Source organism: Gallus gallus, chromosome 10 (genome assembly GCF_016699485.2).
Source record: "Gallus gallus isolate bGalGal1 chromosome 10, bGalGal1.mat.broiler.GRCg7b, whole genome shotgun sequence".
In the NCBI taxonomy this organism is placed as follows: Eukaryota; Metazoa; Chordata; class Aves; order Galliformes; family Phasianidae; genus Gallus; species Gallus gallus.
The window spans coordinates 7,560,951-7,587,579 of NC_052541.1; the positions used below are offsets into that span (position 1 = coordinate 7,560,951).

At 43.8% G+C, this 26,629-nt stretch overlaps 1 protein-coding gene across 20 annotated transcripts in view; it reads right to left on the minus strand.

Annotated features, from left to right (window-relative positions):
* TCF12 (transcription factor 12) overlaps positions 1-26,629 on the minus strand; it is a 186,820-nt gene that overhangs the window by 136,942 nt on the left and 23,249 nt on the right. For 8 of the 20 annotated variants that reach the window (XM_040706221.2, XM_015278769.4, XM_015278770.4 and 5 more), the window contains exons 1-3: positions 14,588-14,681; positions 14,212-14,308; positions 13,453-13,525 (exon numbers count right to left, since the gene is read on the minus strand). In XM_040706221.2, the coding sequence (XP_040562155.1) occupies positions 13,453-13,525; positions 14,212-14,286 (148 nt within the window). In that variant the 5' untranslated portion in view covers positions 14,287-14,308; positions 14,588-14,681. Of the gene's footprint in view, positions 1-2,283; positions 13,526-14,211; positions 14,405-14,587; positions 14,682-15,098; positions 15,264-15,495; positions 15,697-26,629 lie in introns of those variants that run through there. The other 12 variants (XM_040706216.2, XM_040706219.2, XM_040706213.2 and 9 more) reach the window with 4 other exon arrangements.

Here is a 26,629-nt window from a genome sequence, read left to right on the forward strand (position 1 = left end):
TAACACTGAAAATACATTCCAGTTACATTAGCACCACATAAGTGATTTTGAATTATTCCTATTAATCTATCATACAGAGTCTACCACTTCCCTGAAAGCTACATCCTTTAAAACTCAAGACTATTCTCATTATTTAATATTACAATCTTAGCAAATGATTTCTATGGGGATTGTCATGCCTGCTTTAGCTTATTTAAATGACAAAGACAACAGCAGTATTTAGCAATATTATTTCCGAGAATTTGCTAGGAATTTCTCAATATGAGTATTCATGGGAAAAAAAGTCATTAAAGCAATAACAAACATTCACAGTTTTAGGAAGTTGCATTTAGTTCGTAACTTCAGTATTCCACACTCCTATATTTCAACTGGTCTGATAAAAAAGTACAGCTGGAAACAAAACTAGAGGATATAGAAAAGTGCTGAATATCTTAATACAGAAGCTGTCTACATGGATGACATGAGCTGCTCATCTGGTTTCAAAATCAATCAGCCAAGGGTAAAACCCTTCCCTAATTAGAATTTCAAGAGACAGAAAACCTAACTTCTCACACATATACATTCTAAACATACTCTTCACTAAGTCTGATGAAGTAAAACCAATAGTAACACATACTTACATATGCACAACAAAATACATTTACCTCAGTGCATTTCAGTGAACCTATTGCCACAATACCAGGAACAGTACCTACTCAACTATCAACTGACTCAGAGCCTAAGGCACACCCAAACAGAACTTTTGTTGGAGACCTGCAAGAGTTTTCCCCAAAGGTGACTTGAGACAAACTGGTGATAGTTGGAGGAAACTTGGGTTATTAATGTTGTGTTTGTTCCCAAGGATCACTAGAGAGCTGCAGTACATGGCTGCTGATGCAGCGTTAAATTTGCTTAAAAAAGGGAAAGCAAAATAAACAGATACCTTGCAGAGTCTAATTCCCTTGGTTCGCATTCTCAGCATAATCAATACTGACCTGTCCCTGGAACAGTATCTGGTCAGCCTGCCAAGGTCACTTCCTCCACCACTTGCCTATCCGTGTTATGCCAACACATGTAAAAGCCCTAAGAAGCAAGCCACGTCTAAACTGCTTACAGCAGCAACTCTGGGACGCTTCCTGAGGCCAAGCCAAACTACTCTGAGAAAGGGGCAGGAGGGCAAGAATTAAAAACAAAAAGCAAGCTAAAGATCACAAATATGGCACGCACACATCTGTTACAGCAGACAAAAAGTTCTTTTCAAGTACAAGCATTAGTTATTTCATTCTTCCTTTTACTTGGAAAGAAAAAAGTGAGATGTTTGAGTCTTATCTAGCTCTACTATTTCAGGGGAAATGATGAAGCTAAAGACCAGCTCACATTACAAAAAAAAAACAGGCTTGAGCAAGCTACATGGGTAACCAAAATTCTTCTACTCTAGAGGTTCACTGTTACTGAAAGAACTCAAGCACAAGAAATTTCAGTTTACATGAAGAAGTACACTGCAGAGCATTTATCACAATTTTATCTCTTATTTGAAAGTGCCAGACATTTCTAAAGCCAAAGAATCTAAAGAAAAGGTGAAAAAGTTGTCTAAGTCTCCAGGAAACACTCAACTCCCAGTAACGTGTAGAAATTGGTGTTACTGCTGCCTAGAGTACCCATGCTATGCTACTTGCCTCTGAGCTCCAAAGTGAGCACCCTTCTCTTAATTCCACAGCATTGCCACAGTCCAAGAAGGAGATACTTACACACAAAGATCCACCCATGAACAACAACAAAAAAAGGATCCTGTGTAAGGTGCATTTTCCAAGTGAACACAGAACTACGCATTTCCAACAGAGGTTGACTTCCCACTCCCAAATTAGTGCTGCAATTGGTGTCTGACAGTATAAATCAGATGGGAGCAAGGGAACCATTTCACTTGGAAAACAGCAAGTTGGAAAGCACTGTAAGTCAAGAAACAGATTTCCACAACCAAAATTGGTTACCAGTAACCAAAACCACAGAAGAAAAACTCTGAAAACCAGGTACTGCAAAGGACACACGCTGTAGGAAACTATGAAGTCAAAGAATAGTACTTAAGCAACAAATATCAGCTAGTTGTTATGGCATCTCTATATACACTCATACACTCACTATACATAGCACTCAAGCTAGGAATTCGTGTATAAGAATTGCTCACAGCACAAAGTTTTAAAAGCTGCAGCTTTATGAACACGGGTTTAGCCAACAGTCAGTTACAACAAAGGACATTCTACTCTTGCTGCTCTTTCCACCAGTTATGTGCTCATACAGACCAGATACCTTCAGATGAACGCACCAAGCACCGCAGGAGATGCAACAGCGCTGCCAAGAATTCTGCCTTCAAAAGGACTTGCATTGCTATGGCAACAGCATGTTCTTCAGTCCCGAGTCACAGACATCCTATGACACACACATGAGCGATGTCCAAACTCTGGCCAATTCCTCACCGAAACACAAGTCACGTTATCATATACACACCAATTTTCACTTGCAGAAATGTAAGGTATAAAGCAGGGGTTTTTTTGGATGGTATTTCACAGGGCACTTCTATTCCCTAAAAATAAACAGCTGAATCTAGGGAGAAAAAAAAAATGCCATTTGCTTGGTAAAACTAATATGGGCTACCAAAAGGCCACAAGGAATAGAACCATTATTAGATATAAGCCATGTTACAAAGCATCTTCCATAGCCAGGCCTTCGCCGCCTCTGCGCTCCCAATTTCTGCTAACAAGATAAAGGAACACAGCAATCTTGGTGCACAGCAAATGAGCAGATGACTGAAGCTGTTGTTCAGTACTCCATACACATCCTGAAAACAGAAGCAGATTTAATCCATGTAAAGGACATACACATACATAAACTCTGGTTCTACTGTATCACTCTTAAAGATATCATTTCTTAGAATTGTTCATAACCTACCCTGAAATTAATTCATGCATATACAGCCTCAATACATCTTGAAATTTATTTACACAACATTTTGTTTTAAGCAGGTAGACTATATTGCTCCAATATCTGTAGGCATTTGTATACTACTACAAAGGAACTAGACAGTTAACTCAAGACATAAAAAGGATAAGCTAGAAATGTAAGTTACGTATCCATTTCTGTACTTATATTACAGATAGTTTTCATAAAGCAGACTGAAACCAGCACTAAAACTTCTATAAAGGCTGACTACTTCCCACTTTATAGAAATTGACTTACAGGTCCCTTCTCCTGATTTATGAAGGCCTAAAAGACACTTGGCAGAACACGTTCTGGAAACAGTAAGGTCTCACATCCTTTAAAGCCTCTCCCTACTTCCTTTTGAAATATCAGGTCTTATCCAATTTGCTTTGCTAAAAAAGTAGTAGTATAGGTTATTAAAAAGCATTTCCAAGTAAACTCGGTAATAACTAAAAGGGAAGAAAAGATGATGCATTTTTGCTGCTCTGGGTTCTTGTTTATTCACTGCTTTTTTTTTTTTTTTTTTTTAATTCAGCATCTTATAAGCATTTGAAAGAAAAATGCCTGATTTGGACATTCCTGCCACAAGTGATATTGACAAAGTTACTGCTCCTTCCTTCATGCACTTACCACTACCCTCTACTGAGGACAGTGAACACAGTATCAGGTATAATCTCAAGGTTACCAAATAAAACGTCCAAGTAAATAATACTAAAACAAAAACCTTACACATACCAGAGAATGCATTTCAGACATAACACACATTTATACACATGAAGTGCATTTATTTTACAAATCAGACTAAGGGAGACAAGTCTTGATTTATGGCACCACTCAATCATGCTGGCATCTGAGCATCACGAACGCTAATCTCACAAAGCCACACTACAGAACGCAGCCATTGGAACTCTGCTGTAGTAAGCACCATGCATCACTTAGAGAAATACACAAAAGCTTTCCATTACTCCAAAACTCGGTCATCTTCATTAAATTGCCCTCTTTTCATAAAAGCCTTAGCCTCATTTAGCATTCAGGAAGATGAAAGAGCAGCTACCCTCCTTATGGATTACTTCTCTATTACAAGAAAATGTTTCGCACGTCAAGAGCAAACATTAAAGGATTAAATGATATTGTCATTCCTGCTCTTGTTTATTTGCAGTGGGCAGCGAACAGAATTGCAAGGAAACAATCAGTGATTATTTTAAGCTGTGTTCTGCAAGGATTATGACTCACGGAGCTGCTGCCTGAAGAAACTGGAACAGGTATAGGTGTCACACTGAAAGTCATCAAAACGTCACAACACAGGAGACGTTCAACGAGCAAAGCTGTCTGCCTTCATCACCTCACCGGGCAGCCACACTAGCCAATAGTATCTTGCACTCAAAACAAAAAATATGAATATAAACACAGAATTCCACTCTCCCACAGAAAATTAAGAATATTTCAGACTTCTCTCAAGCCTGTTTTCACTGCACCTCCTAACACTAATGCAACAAAGTAGAAAATTCAGGAGACGCTTGGTTACAAGACATCTCCAGAATGTGAAATTCAGTCATTTCATCCTGGATTTATCTGTTTTAGGCTTAATCTTGTTTTCCAATGGAACAAGATGAAACTAAGGTAGTAAAGCAATGTTATTTAAAATTAATTTATCTGCATTTTGCTTACACATCATATCCTAATAGGTACAAATCGTAGTAAGGTTTATGTCTGGCTACATCTTCTGTCTGCTTCCATTCTACATGCCTCATTCAAAGAAAAGAACAGTCATTTTGTACTTCTACACAGATGTTAGAAATGGAAGTAGTACACATAGAAACCACCAATCCGTGTGCATTTATTGTTTTTGGCAAGCCTTGGAAACACTCAGTGCAATAAAGACTGTAAAACCTGAAGACGGAGGAAGATGGGAGGATTGAAACACGAAGGTAATGATATTTATATTTAAATTAACAATATATTTTGGTCACAGTCTAAACTGAATAAAAACAGACACCTGGTAACATCACAGACCAAGCTCTTATCAAATTAAGTGTAAGCTTCCGTTGATGCTGCATTACAAACATCACACACAGAACACACACACGATGACATTCACCAGCATTTCACCCACAAAACGTATGCAACTAGAAGTGACCAAAACTGGGCTTTGTTTTACTAGACACGTCCCCTTAGCTATTTATCTTCATGTTTTAAAAGGAAGGAAAATACTAAAATACAATTCTCACAAAACATAAGGCTCAGAATACAGTTCTGCATAACATCACTGCTTCAACCTTCTCAGCAGCAAAGAGACAAAACACGAGCAAAATATTTCCTGTAGCCTTTCCCAAAGGAAAGTAAAACAATGAAAGCAAGTTCTCTGCATTACACAAACTCTACACTCTTCCACCTAAAAAAACAGAAATTCTGTCTAATAGGAGAGTTTTGTGCACTTCTTACCTTTCTTTTTAAATATAATTCTATAGTTTGAATGGTTTCTGCAGTTTCCCATAGCACTGTTATTGCAGTATAAAACCCACCTTCACCAAGACAACCCTACTTGATTTTTCTACTAGCATTCCTAGAGGACATCACCCTATGAACTGGGCTGTAAAGTAAACCTTTTTCATCAAGTCTCCTCTTCCAAGCACTTCTGTAAAACACCACCACATCAGTTTGATCTGATCAACATTATCTTCCCATATTACACTGGTAAAAACATGAAGACTTGTATTTACAGGAATTTCAGCTCCTGCTTCCCAGAAACAAAAAAATCCTCATCATACGAGAAGAATCCAACAAAGTCCTAAGGATGGGCTGGGTGATTTTAGCCCGATTATCCTCTGAAAACAGTAAGACATTATTAAATATAACAAGAGCTGCTCTTTCTGATCATTCTTGGTATTCAGTTAACATCTTCAGCAAAAAAATATCTCCTTTATGTTTTTTAATGTTGTTTACAAACACAGCTTTGTTTTACAAATGAAAAAATAAACAAAGCTTTCATTCAATACATTAAAAAAATTATCATTATCTCATCTCAGACACATAACAGAAAAAAAACCTTCTCCCAACCACCATCAGTAAATAATGGATTGTAGCATTTCAGAAAGGCTGCAGCTACTCTGAAATCTTCAGGTTGAAGTATTCATTAAAACTGGGAACTTCTGGACTCCCATATTAAGAAAGAAATAAAAAATTAAAAAGGCATTATGCCTTAAGATAGAAAAAAAGATTTTCAGTTACATTTCCTATCCTTAGAGTAATAGCAGTTCACTTGTCATTTCTTACAATGCTCAGTTATGAAAAACAGTGATTAAGGTATACATACCAATTTATAATAATTAAGGGTACCCGGTAACAATCTTAATCACATACTTCACGCGCAGCACCTTCTCTTCTTTATTTCTTATTTAAATTGAGTGACTCCACAGGACAACACACAGAACTCACCTCATTTTGCTACAGACTTCTTCAGAAGTGTAAAAAAGCACGTCTAGCATAGTAACATGTTACATTCAATTAGATGATGCCTCCACAAACAAAGCTTTTTAGAGAACACACTCTACTCAATGAAATTAATTCTTGAAATAGAATTCTCAAATGTGAGAACCTGACACTTGTTCTGAAGGAACTTTAAGGCAGGAGGCTTATTTTTCTGTCAGAAATCACATCAGGCTCTATAGGTAATTTAGGAAATTTTACAAAGCTTCAACATACATTCAATTCTCATATCCCAAACAACGTGATCCTTCCAAATTATAGTAATAGAATTATTTTAGTAGTCCAGAGAATTCAGCTCGAGAGATCTAGTAAACTAAAATTCAGTCACATCTTCCAATTTTTACAACAGTAAGCTTGGAGCTTGTGAAGAGTGAGTACTAGGTTATTATAGGAATGCCTTAAAGGTCGCCCTACTCATAAATCAATTGATGCAACTTCCAACTTAGGAAATTTTCACTGCATTTTAGCAAGTTAAAAAAACAGTTTCTGTTGCAAAGTTTAGAGTACTGCATATAGTACATCCACTACATTCATGTAATGACGTCTGTAGACACAACTACAGACCAAATGGAACCACGACAAACAGCCGGCATGCTGGTTTGATACAGCATTACTAAGGGGCTAAGTCCTCTGTGACAGCTGGAACAAAGTCAGGGGGAAGGGGAACTTTGTCATCTCATGTACAAATGACAAACCTTGAACACAAAATCCCCGTCAAACAATCCCACAAACCACACCAAACTAACAAACAGAAGTCCTCTAGCAAAAGCTAAATGTATTGAGTTCCCTGGTAACCAAGGGACTGCGTACCAATTCAACAGCAATTACAGAGCACACAGACGTGTAGGAATGTCATTCATACATCTCTTCGTAACGTGCAATTTTTCCTCAGTCCCTTTTCAGGTTTCCTCTTCCACTTCACTCTTTTGTCCTCACGTTTACATTTATACCAACACTGCTGCCTGGGTAAATCCAAAAACAGAACTGCAACTTCAAACCCCGTTCCTCACACCATGCCACAAAGACAACTCTCCAAACCTCCGGACACTCCTCTGCAGGCACCCACAGATAACAATGCAGGCGTCTTCCTTGTGTTGTGACCCAGGAACATTCACACACGTAGCAGAGGTCAGATGCTACACCTGCTTACGTGGTGCTCACATCACTGCTCCCTGCCCAGGGAAAACTGACTGCTGGAAATACCAAATTAATTCTCTGAAAGAATGTTGTCTACAAGTTACTGCCCCTCACTGAGGAGTTCAAGTGTCTCCCAAAACAGAATGCTAGAGAAGGCCAAATGCTACTAAGAATCAAAACTTAGCTATCTGGAAGGCAGCAAGGAAATTGTGACCACTTGATGAGGCTCACACCACCACCTCAAGTGTAACACCTACATTTTCAAAAGCATGGGCCAACAGTAATAGGAAACTGACAGACACCCACTTATCAGGTGACCAAGCTAGAATCCCAACACCTATCCGAGAACTTAAAGAACAAACAACCCACACCTCAGTGTCTTCGCAACCACAGAGAGATGGTTTTTGAGTTAACAATTCCCTTCATCTGTCCTACTTATTTCTCCTCCTCCTTCTTCTTCAACAGGAGTATGGAAGCAGCTCTTCAGCCACACTGTGCTTTCAATGTTCAGGGAAAAAGACCCTGAGAAATTGTCTTTCCAAAGATAAAGGAAGTAGAGGGAGAAAGTGCAACAGTGAGATGGAGACTGCTAACAGGCAAGCTGCACTCACATATTTCTTAGCACCGTATCACTCCCAAGCTTTTAAATGCAGTACATGAGGGATCCAGCCCAAAATATTCATCAAACTTGCACTTGGCCCATTTGAAGAGTGATCTGTGGGGGTCTCCTACAGACAACAAGATGGGAATGAAGCTATGGACATCCTTCTCCTTTCAAACATGAGGCTCTCAGAACTCTCACCAGGCTCCTCAGAAAGGAGGCAACTTAGCGCTCCTCACACCCAAGAAGAAACTACCAGGTTACCACACCTGCTGGATTGCTTCTCATGGAGCCAGTGGAAAGAGGAGGCATTAAAGATAAAGCACGACCCAGCATTCGCTTCAACAAGCCATCCTAGATCTCCAGTGTATAACATAAAGGAAGCTTATCTTCTTTTTAACAGCAAACAAGAATATACAAGGTCACAACACCTTTTTTTAATGACAAAAACAAAAACACACATCAAATTCCTCAACTGTAGGCCTTCCACTTATTTTTTGCATAGGAAAATGTCACAGTCTAACACATCTATGACTGTAGGACTATGTGACTATATGAGACCTCTTATCAACACCTTCATTCAAGAACTAGGAAGGGGCATTGGCAATATTCTATATCTCAAAGGAAGACTGTACCAGAAATATATAACATATCAGTATGGTATCAGAAAACTGATTCTTATTATGAATTCATGCTCTGATAAAATACTACATACTGAAAGGTTAGAAGAACTCATTTTCACACTCACACAAAAATATTTCTGTAGTTTTCTCTGCGACCATCACAGCTATGAGTGCCTGTTCTCTTCAACACTTGCTGTAGATTAATGAATGCAGCATTTAAAACATTGCACATTGGGATAACTCCTAAGGTTTTGGTTTCGTTTGTTTGGATTTCCTTTTTTTAGGAAGGAAATGCAAATGCAACACTAAAAACAAAATCACTGTTTCGAGAACTGACAAACAGTAACCAAGTCAAATTTCAATAATCTTGAAACCTTTGCTTGCTAACGTAGCAAACCCGCTAAAGCAGAACTGATAGTGAGTCCAGCCTCAAGACACAGGGCCCTAATCAGGGACACTCACAATAATGGCAGGTTATCAGCTTGAAAAGTCTTTGCAAAAAGTCGGTAATTAGTGGACTATCCCAATACATTCCTTACTAAATGGGTAGATTAGTAGACAGTTGTGGAAAGGACAACCTCTTGACTTTGCAAACAAGACAACAAAACTGATAGGAGCAGCTACCTAAACAGATGCCTTCTGAAGGGTTTTCTGCATGTGAGCATAGCGTGAGCAATTCCCAAGTACACCCAAAATTGGTGCCCAAGCCAACAACATGAACTCATTTTTCAAGTACTTCAGAAGACTTTTACAGGCAGCAGAAGCACAGTATTTTTACTATTCAGCTCTGGACCTGTTGGTCTTGCTTCAACTCTTATGTCTTGGTTTCCCATTATACATCCATATTATCAGGGTTTTTTTTACTGACTTCACACACGTGCATATAACTACACGCAAAAATAATGCCATCAGTAGAATGAATAAGTTACAAGAACTGAAGATTGCAGGCCATAGATAATATAGACTCAGGTGTATTATTCTTTAGCATCTGTGAAGTCCTGGGAAGAAGAAGTAAAATAGGTTTTATTTTACAGTACCACAACTGAGATTAAAAAAAATAATAATAATCACTGGAAAAAACTGAAATGTAAATCAGGCCTGTTGGTAAGCATCAGAAGATTGCAGCATTATCGCCTACGGCAGGCATCTAAATATTCTAACTGGATTTTAATTAAGATTATTATAAATAAAGGCCAAAATGGCTAATCACCCAGGTTTGTACTGGTATACAGTTTTCAGTTTTGATAGAAACAAGATAAAGCAAGATTTCACTGTAAATTATAAATACTGCTACTTATCACAGCAGCAACATGGAAATATTTCATTTGAAATGAAATCTGCAAGTCTGATCAATTAATTTAGAAGCCTGATTGAGAATATGTGTGATCTCTGCCTTCTACTTTCACAATATCTAACACAGAAACTGCTTTATCTTCCCAAGTTGGTTTCATGGGAGGAAGAAATAGCAAGTTGTTTTAAACAAGAGAATATAACAACAGCAGTGACAAGAAGTATTCTGTAGCTTAACTCAGAGCTACGTATCAGGTTGCTTTTCCAATATGTTTATTTTCACCACAAGTCTGACCAAGTTATTTGACTTTATCAGCAGCTTACATGACTTACTGTCATAAGATACTATGATACATCAGATTAGCTCACTTATTTCATCTGCAGCTTTCATTCATAACTGATTGACCAGCAGCAAGCTTCCCCCGACACCACACATTCCTGAAGACTCGAGCTAGCTTTTAGTCAAAATAGTGCACACGTATTAATCCACTGCAGCACTTTCTCAGAAATTGCAGAAAACAGTCATCAGCCATTCTTACTATGCAATCCAATTACACATTTTACAGCATGGACACGAAAAATACTTTTGTACCAGATCAAGCCTCTTTCTGCAGAATTAAGAGCATACACCTTGGTACTGCCAAGACTTCACAAAGCCACACAGTAAAGCCAAGCAGAACCTAACCATCCTTGTATAGTAACTTCTAAACCGGGGGCCAACTGATTTTCACCCACTTAATGGGAGCCATTAAGCTGCCTCTCTAAGCAGCTTAGATGAGGGAACATTTCTGGGCATTTTTTAAATTACTTTATAAAAAGTTGAAATGAGAAAAAAAGGGAACTCTACAGTTACAAGTCAGAAAGTAAGTCTTGCTCCAACTAAGAAAACATCTTCCTTTAGTATGCTTGCAAAGACCCCAGGAAAAAGACTAACCACCATCAAAAAATGGTGTTTAATGGGTAAGACAGCAAAGCAAACTGCACAGCTTTCACTGTCATCAAAATCACAGGAAGTCTGTGTAAGAGGCAGCACCGTTCTGTATTCAAAGAACTTGTGCATACTGTACACTTTGTTCATAAGAGAGTTTTAAGAAATACTTTTTTTTTTCCCCACTACAAGAAGCTAATTTTTAAAAAGAAACACAAAAAGAAAGTATTAAACAGCCTACAAGCTACAGAATACTTGAAATTAAACTGAGATGACAATTAAATCAGTGCTAGAAATGCCTGTAGTTGGTCAGTGAGCTCCTCAAGGTCTCCCTGTAACACCAAACGCTGACTCAGAACACAACTCACACTGAAGTTGTTGGCCCCTTATCACCCTACAGAGCAATCCCCCCAAGTCAAGGCTTTGGCTGTTGCAACATTACAGGAATTAAAGCATATAATTCCATAAACTAGTAAATCTCCGAACTAGAAACATTTTGAACTAAAATCCATAGCTATGTAACATTATCTGCGCCAAGGGGAATTCAGTTGAGGATGTAGATTGCCAGACAGCTGCACTGTATTGCTCGTGATCATATCTATGTGATGATACACCATTATCAGTAAAGAAATTCAAGAAGTCAGTAACACTGGTTCCCCCCGAGAATCTCAGTATTTAGATATTATTTTTTTCCTGGGCCAGCCACAAAGAGCAGGGGAGGCAATTCCTACGAAGAGGGCAAACCACAGTAACTAGGGCTGCCCTAAGACCTAAACTAGAAGTGAAAACTTCATTATTCAACAGTAAGTTATTCCACCTGTTCAGGAAAAGCAAGGCATAGAAGGAGGGGGATGGAAATCTTCAAATTGTGCTTCTTGAAACAAATTTTAGCTGTCTGGACCTCCTTCAAAACGTGCTTGAAAAACAACCATCTTGAATATTTGTATGAAAAAGAAAGATTAACTGTGTTGCACATGGAATCACCATCTCACTACTGCCAATAATTTAATTTACTTGTAAAGATAAGTGGAAACTACTTACATGTTTTAGGAAATAAAATATTTATTCAACAATTACCACATATTTTTATTAATTAAATGTGGAAGATGGTCTCTAAAGAGTCTCCAAAGTTTTAGAGTGTTTTTAATAACCAGAATTCTCACGTGTCACTACAATTCAAGGTAACATTTGGACTCCCAGAGAGACAGCTCCGACAATGCATTAAGTAAACAGCCAATAGCACTGCACAACTTCCATCAGCCACTTCACTCCTCTACTGGCATTTGTTTTCATTAACCTTAACTAAACCTTTGTTTTCATTAACCTTAAGTAAAATCATATATATCACCTCCTCGTATTCATAAAAATATCACAAACAGAAAAGCTAAAACCCAAACCAGCAAGAGCCACCAAGTCACTTCAGAAAGTTACTACTTTAGATTCTGTTTTAGAAGCCTTAATAACTAAGCCCTGTCCAAGAATGATGTCATACAAAACATCTACTTTAGAAAATTACATTTATGTTGTCTTAGAGGCTTAGCTTAAAACTTTCTGAAAGTAGGCATCAAGTGTACCTCAGTGAAAACAGCAGGCAGCAAAATACTGCAACGTATAATTACAATTATTCATTTTCAGGATGCACAGAGGAAGGTTCAATATGAGAAAATATCTGTCTAAATTTGGACAGCTACACAGTACCAGGAAACTGTGCATCTTGCACTGAACCTGGCTCTCAAGGGAGAAACAGAAGGGAACAAAAAAAGACTTTTGCTACTTTATACATTGTTGAAGTATACATCTGAAGCCGTGAGCAATCACGGTTTGTACTTGTGCCAGTAAGCAACCTTTACCAAACTGCTCAAATAACACAGTAAAATAAATCAGACCTGATTCAGACCTCTTAACTGGTGGCATCTTGGCAGTTACTCCTAAAATTCCAGGGCTTGAGGCGGGGGGAGTATTAGATGGACTTTTGTTTGGCTGTTTTTGTTTTGCTCTTTGTTTGTTACAAAGTTAGTCGCCACCTCATACGTTTCCTTTGAATTCTAAAATAGGTTCTTGAGTCAGGAGTATTTTGTTACTCGATATTTCACTTCAAATACTTACTGCCCAGCTAAGTTTGATAAAGTCACACATAAAAGGCCTTCATTCCTGATGTGACAACCTGATGGACGTGCTGCACCTCAGCACCACCAGACATACCCAGCACCTCACCCCATCAGGACAGGCAGGTGAAGGCAGAGAGCAAAGCTGTGGTATTACATTTTGCTCTGAATTGCAACAAAGCCAATACAAACCAGGCACCTCTAATTCATCTGAAAGTCTTAAAAGAATCCATATAACGAAGGTATCCACTCAAGCACGTGAGGACTGAGCTAAAAACATTGAGCCCTGATGACATCAATGTTATGGATCTCAAATGCATTGCATCCTACCTGATCCTCCGAACTGGCTGCTGCCCAGCGTGGTTGGCCTGGTCTTCCCACTGTTAACAGGTGGGGAAAACATCTGCAAAAGAAGAAGAGGTGTATAAGCTGGCTTTGAAATCCTGAGCTGAGTTACTAACCCAGTCCATACACTTAAGAGAAAGCTAATAGGAAACAAGTATTTTATTTATACTTTGCTAGAAGATAAGCAGAGAGTAAGACGCTCCTTCAGGACCACAAACTCAGTAAGTCAGAATACTCCTGGCAGCTTCTAAGTACTACAAAGCTCTGCTGTACAGGAACACAACTTATAGCACATAAGTAAAAGGGCCCAGTGCTGCTGTTGTAGCTCAGAACAGCCACCCAGCTCACACCTGACTGCTCCAAGCACCTTCCTTACCGATCTCTGCAATCAAAGCCACCGCATACAGGCAGCTGCAGAGGGGCAGTCAGCTGGCTATCACGATCCCAAACCAAACACTTTTCCAAGGTCTGTTAAAACGAAAGTATCATAAAGCAGCAATAATTTTCGGAGTCCAAGTTGCCGTTACTACAGCTCTCCTGTTTCCTTCGGGTCTGGAGAAGCGCAAAACCAACCCACAAAGAGAGGATCCCCAGTACCAGAGCCACGGGGCCGCCCAACCAACGCTCACGACCGGCCGAGGCCAGCGGCGGCCGGCGCGATTTTGCCGCCTTAAACCCCCCGACCCCGCCGGCATTACAGCCCGCCCGGCCGCCCAAGCCCACACAGGCGCCCGCGGTCCGTACCGCGCTGAAGTCCAGCAGGTCGCTGAGCTCCTTGTCGGTGCCGATCGCCGCCATCCTCTGCTGCTGCGCGTTCATCGTCCCGCGCTCCGCTCGCGTCCTGCGGGCACAGAGCAGCTCTGCTCAGCGGGCCGGGCCCAAGGGGGGAGGGGGGGGGGGGGGGGAACGAGCCGCAGCGTTCCCCGCCGCCCGCCCAACTCTCCGCAACTTTCCTCGGGCCCGTCCTCCTCCCTCGCCCCGCCGCTCCCCCACCTCCCGCGACGCGCACCGCTCCACAACGGGGCCGCGAAGAATCAGACCCCCCCCGGGCGAAGGAAAGCAAATAAACAACCGCGACGCGGCGAAGTCTGCGGAATTAGCGAGAGATTAAGTGACTCACCGCCCCGGCAACAATGGGGCCGCCGAGCGGGGCCGCCGCTCAGCACGGCCATGGCCGCCCGACCATGATCGCCGCCGCCCTCCGCGCGCTGCCCCCACCCGCGGCCGCCGCCGCTCGCGCTCGGGACCGGAGCCGCCCCCGCGAGCCGCGCGCCGCGCGCCGACGCCAGACGGGAGCGCGCGGGCAGAAGCGTGCGCGCCGGGAGGCGGGAGGAGGGGCGGCGGGGCCTGCGCCTCGTGCCCGGCGGCGCCGCGGGGGCGCTCGGCAGCGCCGCTCCCCGCCGACTCGCGGGGCCGCCCGCCGGGCCGCGCTCCTTCGGGAGCGCCGGGAACCGAGCGCGTCCCCGCCGCCGCCGCCCCTCAGGCCGCCCGCGGCGCTGCCTCCCGCCCGGCCCGCCGCCCCTCTCCCGCCCCGCGGCCCCCGGCCCGGCCGCCGCCCCTCCGCTCCGGGCGCCCGCCCGCCGCTTCCCCCCCGCGCCGCTCCGTCCCAACTTCTCCGTCCCCGCCGCTACCTGCTGCCCCCGCGCGCTCCGCGATCAGGGCCGGGCCGGCGGACGGGCCGCGGTGGGTGGGAGGCGACGAGCCGGGCGCTCCCCCCCCGCTGGAAGGAACTTGTGGGTTTCCCTCAGGCGGACATTTTTTTGCTTACGGAGCCTCAGCACCACGTTCGCGGCTCCGGCTCCGTATCCCTCCGCGCAGAGCGCCGCCGCCGCCTTAACCCCTGCCGTGCCGGGCGGCCGCGGGCGGGAAGGAGGGAGGGAGGGAGCGCCGCGCACAGCCCCGGCAGCGGCGGGGGAAGGGGGGGTTCCGAACCCGGCCTGGTGTTGGGGCCGTGTGTAGCGCAGCCCCTCACGGCCAGGAACACGAAGCACTGCGGGGTAACCCCTCCCGGCGCGCCGCATCCCGCACCTCAGAGCGGCGTTGGTAGCAGTGCACGCGTTCTGAAATATCTGCAATACGTTCTCATACGCTGCCGCCCGAGCTCTGCCGCCAGCACAGGCGATCGCTGTGCTCCATCTCCCTGTCCCGCTGCGAAGTTCTCTTCCCTCCCCCGCCTTCCCGCGGCCCGGCGACAGCGCCCGCTCCACACGACGCGGCTCCGGGTCCCACAGAGCCCCCGGGTGGCACCTGCGGGCATCGCCCCGCTCCCGGCCGCTCCGCGCTGCTGACAGAGAACTGCCGCTGGCGATTTGCACAATGGCAATGAAAAAGGACCCTTAAAACCCCGGGAGAACCTAGAACACCTCAGAGGGGTGAGCGCGGGGCAGCGGCGCTGACCCCGGGCAGCTTAAGAGTGTACTTTTCCCTTTACTGTGTGAATAATACTTCACAGAACAGAGCTATCCCACACCTCACAGGGCCTGTCCTCCACACAGCGGTTCCCAGGAAGACCCCTATATATGTGCAGTGAAACTGCCATTTCTGCTAACAGTCACTGGTAGTGTCATGTAATTGTCTTAAAATTAAAACTTTACTCCAAAAAACAGCACTTTTTATTTGCCATCTGACAAGAGGCTGTAAGGCTCCCACTTGTAGGTCTCTGTGCGCAGCCCTGCCGCTGGTGTGGGAGACGATCTGCCCATACAGTCCATGACAGATGGGGTACAGCTTTATAAACCCCCTAAGCAGCTCCAAAACAGAGTCTTGCAGGTAGCCTGACCAAAACTGCCGTGAAGCTGATTTGTAACTATCACATATTGTGTTCTGAGAGAAGTCAAAGCAGAGATCTCACCTATTCCAGTACTGGGTGCACAGGCCAGATCTGGAACCTCTCCACTCAGTTTGTACCCCCCTATTTCACACTGACCAAACTAACATAACAAGGGCACTAAGCGCCAAAGCACAGTTCTCTGTGTCCACGTAACATCAGCTCACCTCTTCCCACAACCTCCAACCCCTTTCCGAAGCTGCTGCTTATCTCCTACCCTTTCTCCTCTGCCACTCCCTATAAATTCCCCTTGTTCCCCACAAGGGACAGTGGGCTAAAATTAATAGCCAATACATCCTCTTCCTACCAGTCATATGCAGAAAATAAAACAGGAACCAATGTGGTCAACACAATAAATAAATAAATAAACCAAAGGAACCAAACAAAAAAAAAAACACCTCTTTTATTTGGACTAACTGCAGATTTCTAGAGAGAAAATATGGCCAAAGAGACCTCACTAAGACTTCAAAACAGTGAACGAGAAGCCACTGGAATCCTTCCGGATCAGTCGATGACCACTGTTTTTAATTTGCAGCAACGAAATCACCTCTGGTTCTGCTCCTGCTTCAGCCCCCAGCTGTGGTTCTCTCCTTACAGCTGCACAAATGCACCCCACGCACTGCAGGAATCACACCAAGTGGAACTCTTCCAGCTCTGTCAGGAAAGCAAGGTACCTTCCTTGCTGCTGGAAGTGCCACTGTCTTCTGCAACTGTTACATCGTTTTGCTTTCGCTTCTCCAGAAATGAGGGGCTTGCAGCGCCTAGGGAGCAGTGGGATGGGCAGCACAGAAGCGTAGGAGCAATGACAGATGCCAATCATTGGCTGGGGACTTCACAAGAACTCCTGCAGGCAGGGCTGAATTCCTGAAGACACTTTCCCCACTGTATCAGTGAATTTCCTATGGCAATGAACACACACTGTGTTTTTACAGGCAAATGCCCTTTCCTTGGAGAACTCTGAGGTCTGCCGTGAAGCAGTGCGAGCAGCGGGTGCCTGAACCTGCTCACGAGGGCCATGAGTGAGCTCCCGGCTGGCAGCACAGCAGTCAGTCTGCAGTTCGGCCCTGGCAGCCGATGTCCCAGCACAGCCATGGTCAGCTCCAGCCACAGCAGCCGGGGAAGCGGCGCTGCCAGATGGCAACGGCAGCACTCTGCATGCGTCACCGCGGTGGTGAAAGTGATGAGGAGTCACACACAGGACATAAAAAAATTAAGAGGAATATAAAAACCAAATCACTTGAGCACAAAACCCTGAACATAATCACACTCACACGCTGCCTCCTCAGTCACTGTGAATTGCTTTCCATCCGCCCCGTACAGTGCAAACACTCGGTACAGCAGACAGCTGTTGTGCATTCGGGGATGTGAGAAAATGCACTCCGGATTACTATTTAATGTACCATGCCTGTGTGAATAAAATCATTACGCTTGCATGTCTCCTTTTGTCTTATTTATTCTTAAATAATACACACACGGAACTAATCCATCACCACCACCCAGGCTGGGGGAACTCTCCGGGTGCTCCCCAAATCGAGCGTTTGACCCAGGATGGAGTTTCTGCTGGAAAGGTTCCTTCAAACAAAACGTGCACCCGCAGCCAGCACTTCATCCATAATAAATGTTATTGCTCAGCAAATTAACACAGAGAAGAAAGAAAATCTTTCCTGTTCCGCAGACAAATTCCTGCCCTCACCCGAAGCACTGAGCCCTCTGCTGCTACTGCCAGCAGACCTCCCAGGCCAGGCAGTGATGCCCATTGAGGTCAGTGGTAGGGACACATCTGTATGTTCTGCAGCCAACGTGGGCACAGCACTTCTTGGGGAGCCCAATTCAGGCCAACTAAATTTAATGAAAGATTTTTGCCATTAGGAGTGTTTCAAACAAAGCTCCTGGCGAGGCCCGCTGTCCTTCCTGCACCTCCTCCTCCGGCAGGCTTTGGGAAGGATCCCACCAATGACCTGATGGGACAGCAGTGACCCGGCCTTCAAACCGCAGCACTGATCAGTGCAGCTCATCTCACAGATAACTGAATTTGCTGCCTCCTATATTTGCTTCACAGTAATTAAAATTATATAACATTTATTATATAACAGCCCGCAAGAGGAAGGATTCTGCGGGAAGCGCTGTGATGCAGCTGCTCACGGAGCAGTGGCTGCACGGGGCACACAGCTCTGCTGCTGCCAACCAAGGCTGCTCCTGTGGGGCCGCGCTGACTGAAAGTCACCCACAGCTCCACCTGGCTACCGCGGTGTAGGCGAAGGCTTCAGCCTGCCCTGTGGGAGATCTTCCGAGACGAAATCATTAAAAAAAGCAGAAAGTTGTCCGGGGAAAAAAAAAAACCTAAGAACTAAGAAGGGAACGCAAGGAGCGCCCCGAGGAGGGCCCTGCAGGGCGGCCGTCCCGCAGCGGCTCACCGTGCCCGCCGACCCCGCGAGGACGACTGCTGCGGGCAGAGCCGCATCCGGAGCAGCGACGCCGCAGGGCCCCGCACCGCCCGACCCCGCGGGGCGCAGCCCGCCTCCAGCACCGCCCCGCAGCCCCATGAGCAGCGGCGAGCAGGGCGGGAGCGGGGCGAGGCGGCCGCCCGAAGTTGGCCGTGCCCGCCTGGCGCCGCTCCCCGGGCTCGACCCGGCGCCCCTCGGCGCAGCCCGCGACGGGAGGACCCCCAGCGGAAGGCGGCCCCGCTCCCCGCCGCGGCCACCGAAAGTTGCGCGGCCGAACAATGCGGGAAGGACTATTTGTCCTTCCGCCGGCCGGCGGCGGGGCGGGGGAAGGGAGCGGCGGAGGGGGCGGCGCGGGCCCGCCGCTGAGCCGGCGGGAGGGGCCGGGCTGCGCCTCGAGCTACCGGGGCGGGGCGGGACTGCTAAGCCCGCCCCGGGGTCGGCCGTAAAGCGGGGCCCGCTCGGCCCGGCCTGTCCCGCCGCGAGCCTGGGAGTGGGGTGACGCGCCGCCCGCACCTCTGCCGACGGGCCGACCCGCTTCACGAGTCCCAGCGCGGCTGGGGCTCGTGTCAGCGCCTGCTAGTCGGGCTTCGTAGCTCTGGGCGCCGTTCTTTCGGCGCTCAGAAGGCACCGCTTCCCCCGCAGGGGGCCCTCGGTTCCCGGCCCTCCCCCTCTCCTGCCCACCGCGAGCGCGAGCTCTGCTGCATGGCCCGCACATCCCGGCCGAGCCCTGATCATAGTTCGGGAAACAGCCCAGACATCCTCAGCGGCGGCACAAAGAGCTCGCATCGGAAAGCAGATCTGAATTCAGGCGTGAGAGGAGATAGGAACTTACTTCGCTTAAATCAACCGGTTTTTAATTGCTTTTAGCTGATTTCAAACAAACTAAAAGCAACATTTTCCGTTTTTACAGTACCTTCCTATCTAAAGTGCAGTCAGTGGACATGAGGTGCTTTACGCTGCCTTAGTAACGTTAACCTAAGCGTTAATCAAACGAAGCACCTAAATGACTCTAAACAAAGCACTCCTGCAATAAAGCAGCCTGACATCCCTGCAGAAATACGTTCTTCTCACCCCCCGGCAGACCCAGTGGGCTCTGCATTGCTGCACCACACCCGGGCACCTCATTTTAAGAAAACTCAAAATCAGAAGTTCCAGATCACAGCAGAAATAAATACTCATCTCCTCGAGATTATAAAGACAGACATTTTATGTTTCTTATGTGATCTGTATGCCCTTCACTACAGTCCGATGTTAGCTTGCATCACGCACTTCAGCAAGGGTTCTGGAATATCCCCAGGCTCAGGGCTGCTGCTGAAGGTGAAGCACCCTTCCCAGGAAGGCCTGTCACACTGCAAGGCATCAGCTGGGCAGCTCAAATTAACCTGCAGGCAGGACAAAACGTGAGTGTCCAACTTCCAGCTCAGCTTTTGAACAAAACAACATGCAGGTGATGCTGCCTGTGTTCACACAGATCAGTGCATTTCCTCAATAAACTATGAGCTAATTTCAGTGAAGATAAAATGAGGAGATCTCATTTACACTGTGTGAATGGAAACCAGGACTAGAGCAGAAAGAGAGCACCTTGTTTGTGCACCTACTAGTTGGAGAGATTTAGCATGAACTCAGCCCTCCAACACCCAGAGGATTCAGACACGCAGCCGGGGCACGTGGCCTTCAGCCCTTCACCATCCTGCAGAACAATTCCTGGTGCTCTCCCTGCCACTGGGGGCTGCAACCAGCAATCTGTGACACCTTTCTGAGTATTCCCCATCTCCTAAGCTTCACAGCAGCTACAAAACAACTCATTTAAAGGAATTAAGAGCTAAATAACTCTGATAACGTTTTCCATCCTAAAATTGCTTGAAGAATGTAGCTGAAGTCTCACAAGCAGCCCTTCATCAACCAGCCTCAGATGGGATGCTCACATATGAGAGCTGAATGCCAATTCCCCACAGCACCAAAGGGAGCAGGTTCTTCCCCATGCAACCAATGGAGCACCAGGTGAAGCATTCTGGGGAACTGACAGAGGAGGAAGATCATATTTACAGAGAAACATCACAGCTCTGAAGAATACTAGCAACTCTTTGTACCAAGCACAGGTAGAGCCACACTTTCAAACACACTGTGAAAAGAGCTAACTTCTTAAATCTGTTCTGTGATAACACACTGTGGTTACTGCTCTGTCATTCTTTGTTGCTTGCATTTAAAAAAGGTTTTAGGAAGACAAAAGCTCTAAGTTCTACTTTGAAGACCTTGCCTTAGGTAGACTCTAACATCAACAACATTGTGACTATTCAAATCTTCCCATCCTCATACATAGGTTGCTCCAAAATAATGCCTCCTATGTTAGTCCCATGGAAACTACATCAGACACAAACACAATAACATCATTTGATAGAGCAAATTCTCAGCTACAAAACACTTTCTCAGCATAGTAACTATAATAAGCTATGCATTTCCACCAGAAGTGAACAACAGCCTGCAAGCCATGCACCAGCAGAGGTGCCCTACTCTCACTGTCACCTCTGCTGAATCACACCACCTATCACATCACTGTGCTCACATCCACTGCTTCATCTCCATAAGCATTAGGCAAGCATCAATAAACATCAGTAGGTGCATTTTTTCCTTGTTGGGGAATTCAGTTCCACCACTTTGCTTCATCCACACTTCCATGTCAGACACCATTCTGTCAGATTGCCCCTCTGCTGCCATCTGTCACATGCAACAACATGGAATAGAATATTAGTGGGAAGGTTCACTCTCTGCTGCCATACCATCAACATCCAACTCTGATGTCATGGGCCAACATAATGAAACAGGAGACATAGTTGTGGAGCAGCCCTCATATGCTACCACAATTATTTTATCCAGAAACATTATACACAAAGCTAATAAGGCTTACGTTATTTTGAGAATGTAACTAACTGTGGGTGATTTCCTTGTTATATGTATTCATAAATTCATCTTAACTTTAACATATATGTTTGTTAGGACCAAGAGAATCCCACTATTGATTGACTACATCTAATGTTCTTTTTACATTCATCATTTAAGACAAAGCACCACAAAATATATCTCACTCCCCATAATCTGCCCTTGGATAGCTATTAAGAGATGAAAAGAAGGAGCTAATCTAATGATTCAAGATCCTTAATTATCCAAGATCCATAAAATTTTGGTTTCCCATTTTAGAACAGAAAAAAACAGTTCCAGAAATAATAACAGGACAGGATTACTATATGCAGTGTGTTGCTATTTAGCCATATGCTATTTTCACAACAGACATTCAAGGCCAAACACCTTCAGCAAAGGCACCCCAGCTTTTATTGTACTAGCATATATTGTTTTTTTTTTTTTTTAACTCCTACTGTTATTGTATGCAGGTAAGACATCTATGCATCCACATGGTTTCAGCATCATCACACACAGACATGAATTACAACCATGCAGTTTCTAGATGTTACTGAATAAATAGCACACTATCTTACATAGCACTGTCCAACAGAAATGTAATGAGCCTACACTCAAACCAGAAACTGACTGTAGAAATTGAACAGGGCAGTATGATAGGAAAGGCATTACACCAGAGATACAATAACAGGAAAACTAGCACAATAGAAACGAATTATAAAAAGAAAGACTACTCACTTCTACAAGAAGATCCTAGATTTACAGGGGAAAGCTCTACCAACAAAGGATCTCCAGCAAGAAACCCTTCCCAGAGGCAATCAGCCCTTAAATGAGGTCTAAGAGAGGTGCAGCCAGGCTCCACCCCTTCTGGTCACACAGCTGAATTGCCTTCACCTGTGCTCCCAGGGCTGACCGGGTCCTTTCCACAGGTGCTCCATCAGTGGGTCAGGCTGTGACTCAGCAGCTCCCATACACGGACATAGAAAATTATGCACATCATGCCATGCAGAAGGTAGCTCCATACAGCTCTCACTAGTGTGGAACTGAAGTATAATTCACACAAAGTAAAATTTCTAGGTTTTAGGGTGTAGTTTTGCTCTTGTTGTTCCTCTCTGTAGTGGAAATACTATGTCATGGCTTGAACCAGTGATTGAGCACCTGGTGGGAAGGCAGGACCAACCTAGGGGAGCTCAGGTGCATGTAATGCAATGCAATGCCCGAGTGATGGAGGGGGTGGAGCCAGGATCCACCCTTTCCCAGACCTCATTTAAGGATTGGTAGTGGAGGGGGGGTGTTTTGTTGGAGATCTCTGTGTACCTGAGGCCTTCTGAAGGTAAGAAGATGCTTGCTTTTGTCTTTGTGCATGTTGTTGCATTTGAGTAAGTCCTCATTTGTTGTCGTCGTCTAGAACCTTGTTACTTTTCTGTTGCTGCTGTGCTTTGCATTGTGTTATGCTTTTCCATTTTCCATTTACTTTTTCAATGGTCTATTTATGTTTTCAGTTCTCTATGTTCATAGTACTAGCTAAAGCTTTTAGGGCAAACTTTTGGAGCCATTGTAGATCTCAGGTAGTTCTACTTTAGCTGCAGATCCCAGAGAGCTGACCTACATCAAGCATAGGCTCCTAAATGGGATATCACCTTTAATCAAACTTCATAACCAAATCTCAGCAGCTTACAAGGTCAGAGAATGTTAGAAAGGCTGTGTTGCTCTCACCAATGGTCAATCTTTATTCAGTAGCCTATCTCCAAAATAACAACCCTTTATGTTACCTTTTCCTTTTAGTTCATATTTTTACCATGTTCTCCATACAGTTATTTCAGTAGATTTCCAGAGGGCAGAGGAGGCCCTGTGCCTTTTCAATTTTGGTTTCGTTCATAGAGTGAGAAATAACAATAGTCACTTTGAGAAGCTTAGGGAAGTACATAAGAACCAGGCAGAGCACAGTTATGCTGAGCAGACCAAGCTGAACGGTTAGAAGCCAGTCTCACTCTGCCTTAGTAGGACTGGCTTCCTTCTTTTCAAAGATCCTATAGGGATTTAGTATCTTTGAGACAAGTACTCTCTGTTAAATTGCATTAGAATAGGAAAATGTATCTAAAAGTTATTGAAGAGACAGAGAAGCAGGCAGATTAACCAGTAGTACATACACATAGTTTTTATCAAGGAAAAACCAGAATGAAAGCAGTAATAAAACATACAAAATGTGCTTGCCATAATCTTGTTCTGATTAAAGTCTATGACATCAAAGTGGCATCAAAGGGAGACCAAAGTACAGCTTGCCCACTTTTCTTTCTGTCACATTTTCAACACAAACACCACATCCTGTCAAAAATCATACTACAAGTAGAAATTTTCCATTAAGTTCTGTAAGAAAAATTATTATTTCAAAGTTGTGAGTTTTTTTTTAATTCAAACATTGTTTTACATTCATCCCCTTTTTTTCAAGCTACATAAGGAATTTGGATTAGCTGTATGGCTTTTGGCAGTTCCCAAAGCTTGTATTCATTGCTGATGGTGGCTGAGGTGATGATGGGGGACCTGACTGGTGGCATTGCCATCAGGGCCTTGGCCCAAAACCAAGGAAGTTTGGCCTATAGTTGATCTCTGAGGCAAGAATTACGGTACAGTTCGAAAACTTTTTTTCAGTGGTAGATTCAGATCAAGTTTTCTGAAAGCTTTCAGTATCTTTCAGTATTATGGCAAAGTAGCAACAAATACTATGATCCCTGTTCTTATCCTTAATGTTAAGGAAAATATTTAGTAGCACAAATGCATACCTTAAAAACAAGAATGGGATTTCAGTAAATTTTAATCTCAAGGTGGGTAATACTCTGCATACCCATTTCAGCACATTCTGACTTTGGATTATGGGGTAGATGTACATACAAAAACTTGAAATGATCATAGATGTTCCTGTTAGGGATCCAGTGACTTCACTTGGAAAACCTATCTATGTTCATCTCGAGTAAAATAAAGAAAAACACCAATAGCTCACTGTGATTTCATAAGCAATAAGTAAAGAAACATTGCCCTACCAATTCTATAAATATAATTCTAAACTTTATGGAATATATTTTTCATTATTACTATTACTAGAATGCCTACACAAGATCTGCATTTCTTAAGTTGATTCTGGGAACTGTACATCTGACAAGACTGTATCTCTACCCAAGCAAGGACCTTTTTCTTTTTTTTGGATGAGGACTGTAGAGGATGAGCTTAACCTCCTGTGTAAAACTTCACTCACTCAATTTCTCTGATCATTATATCGTTTATCTTGATAGGAAATGGTTTCTATGGTTATATATTCTATCTGATATTATGAAATCTTTATAATACATACGCTGCAGCTCACAATCAGTGTAGCCTTTAAGTTCTCCTTGAGTCAAATAACAGAAGAGGAACTAATGGAGTGTCATTAAGTGAGGTCTTACTGGAGGAAGGAGTTGTTTGTTGGGTATTTTTGTTTATTGATGCAATTGTTTGTGTATCACATCTGTGGTGGTTAAGCTGGAATGGTAAAACAAAGCATGAGGAAGCTATATCTAAAACTAAAAATGCTTTAGTTTGTGAGACAAGGCTGCTTCTTGGACAGCTCTATTAATAAGACAATTTCTTCACAGGAAATTTTATGGCTATTTGGCAACTTGTAGCTTATGAATAAATAAAACATTACAGATATTTAGTGTGAGTTATTACTTGCACTTCACATTTTCAGAATCTATTTTCCATCTCTGTGTTGAAGGATACACAATCACCAAGCACTGTGGTAGAGGGTCAGCAAGTTCAGAAGTGTGATGTACAGGGTAGGTGTAAGCCTAATAAGAGGGCCATAAAGCAGCTAAAACATAACTTTTAAGAAAGAAGTCCCCAGCTTTTAATTTCCATAGGAGAGGCTTTATTTTGATTGACAAGAACACAGCTCAAGAAGCCTGCAAGAAGTCTCTCAAGGCAAGAGAGCTTTCCTGTGGGATCTCTTTTCAGGCCAGCAGTTAATGATAAACAGTAATAATTTGATACGCTAACTACCATGACAGAAGACAGTACTGGAATGTTACCTGTGCACCATGATATTCATGGTACTGGTCTTACGACCTGCTTAGTGTGACCTTCTTGCTCTGACTTAGCTCTGCTGTACTTCACATAGCTGGTGATCCCCGTGTATCACTGGGCTTGTTAACCTTCAGAGGTCTGTTCTGATGTGACTTATCCTACAACACTGTGATCCTACGGTTCTTCATATTAGTTGGTTTATTGTTTTCAAGCCCTTACACCAGCAGAGAGACTGTGCTTGAAAAACTGCTGTAGGAGCACAGAACTTTCTCACAGATATCACAGCATCATGATGCCCCTTTAACCTACAGCCGACCTCTAGGAAGGTTAGCAGTAAGATAACAGTCTCTCATGTAGGAAAAAATGAAACAGATTCATTTAGAATGATGTAAAGCCAAATTAAAACTAGGGCAGAAAGCTTTTGGGGGAATAGACACAGTAAATAAAAGTGGCTGCTGCCACTGCCACCCTGCAGGGCCCTACGAGATATCATAGAAAGTGTCAATGTGATTTATTTTTACGAATTACTCCTATGGGCATTATGTATGTATTTTGTGATGATAAAAAGGACTTGTGTCTTTAGAGATACTACATTAAGTCATCATCATCTAGCTTAGTTTTTTTAATATAAAGATCCCACTTACTGAAGTTAAAGTGTAATAGAACATTGCATACAAGTTGCATTGCATCACAAAGCAATTTGTTAGGCTAAGTATATTTTTAAAAGTCACTGAAGTTGGAAATGAATGAGATGAGGGAATAAGCAATAATATTTTTCAGTTTTCAGATAACATATTCAGACATTTCCTATACTGTACAGTTTCATTTTTTTAATTGTATCAGTTAACCCTTCAAAAACTTAGGAAATGGAAGAGGGTAGATTTAGACTAGATATTAGGAAGAAATTCCTTACTGTGAGGGT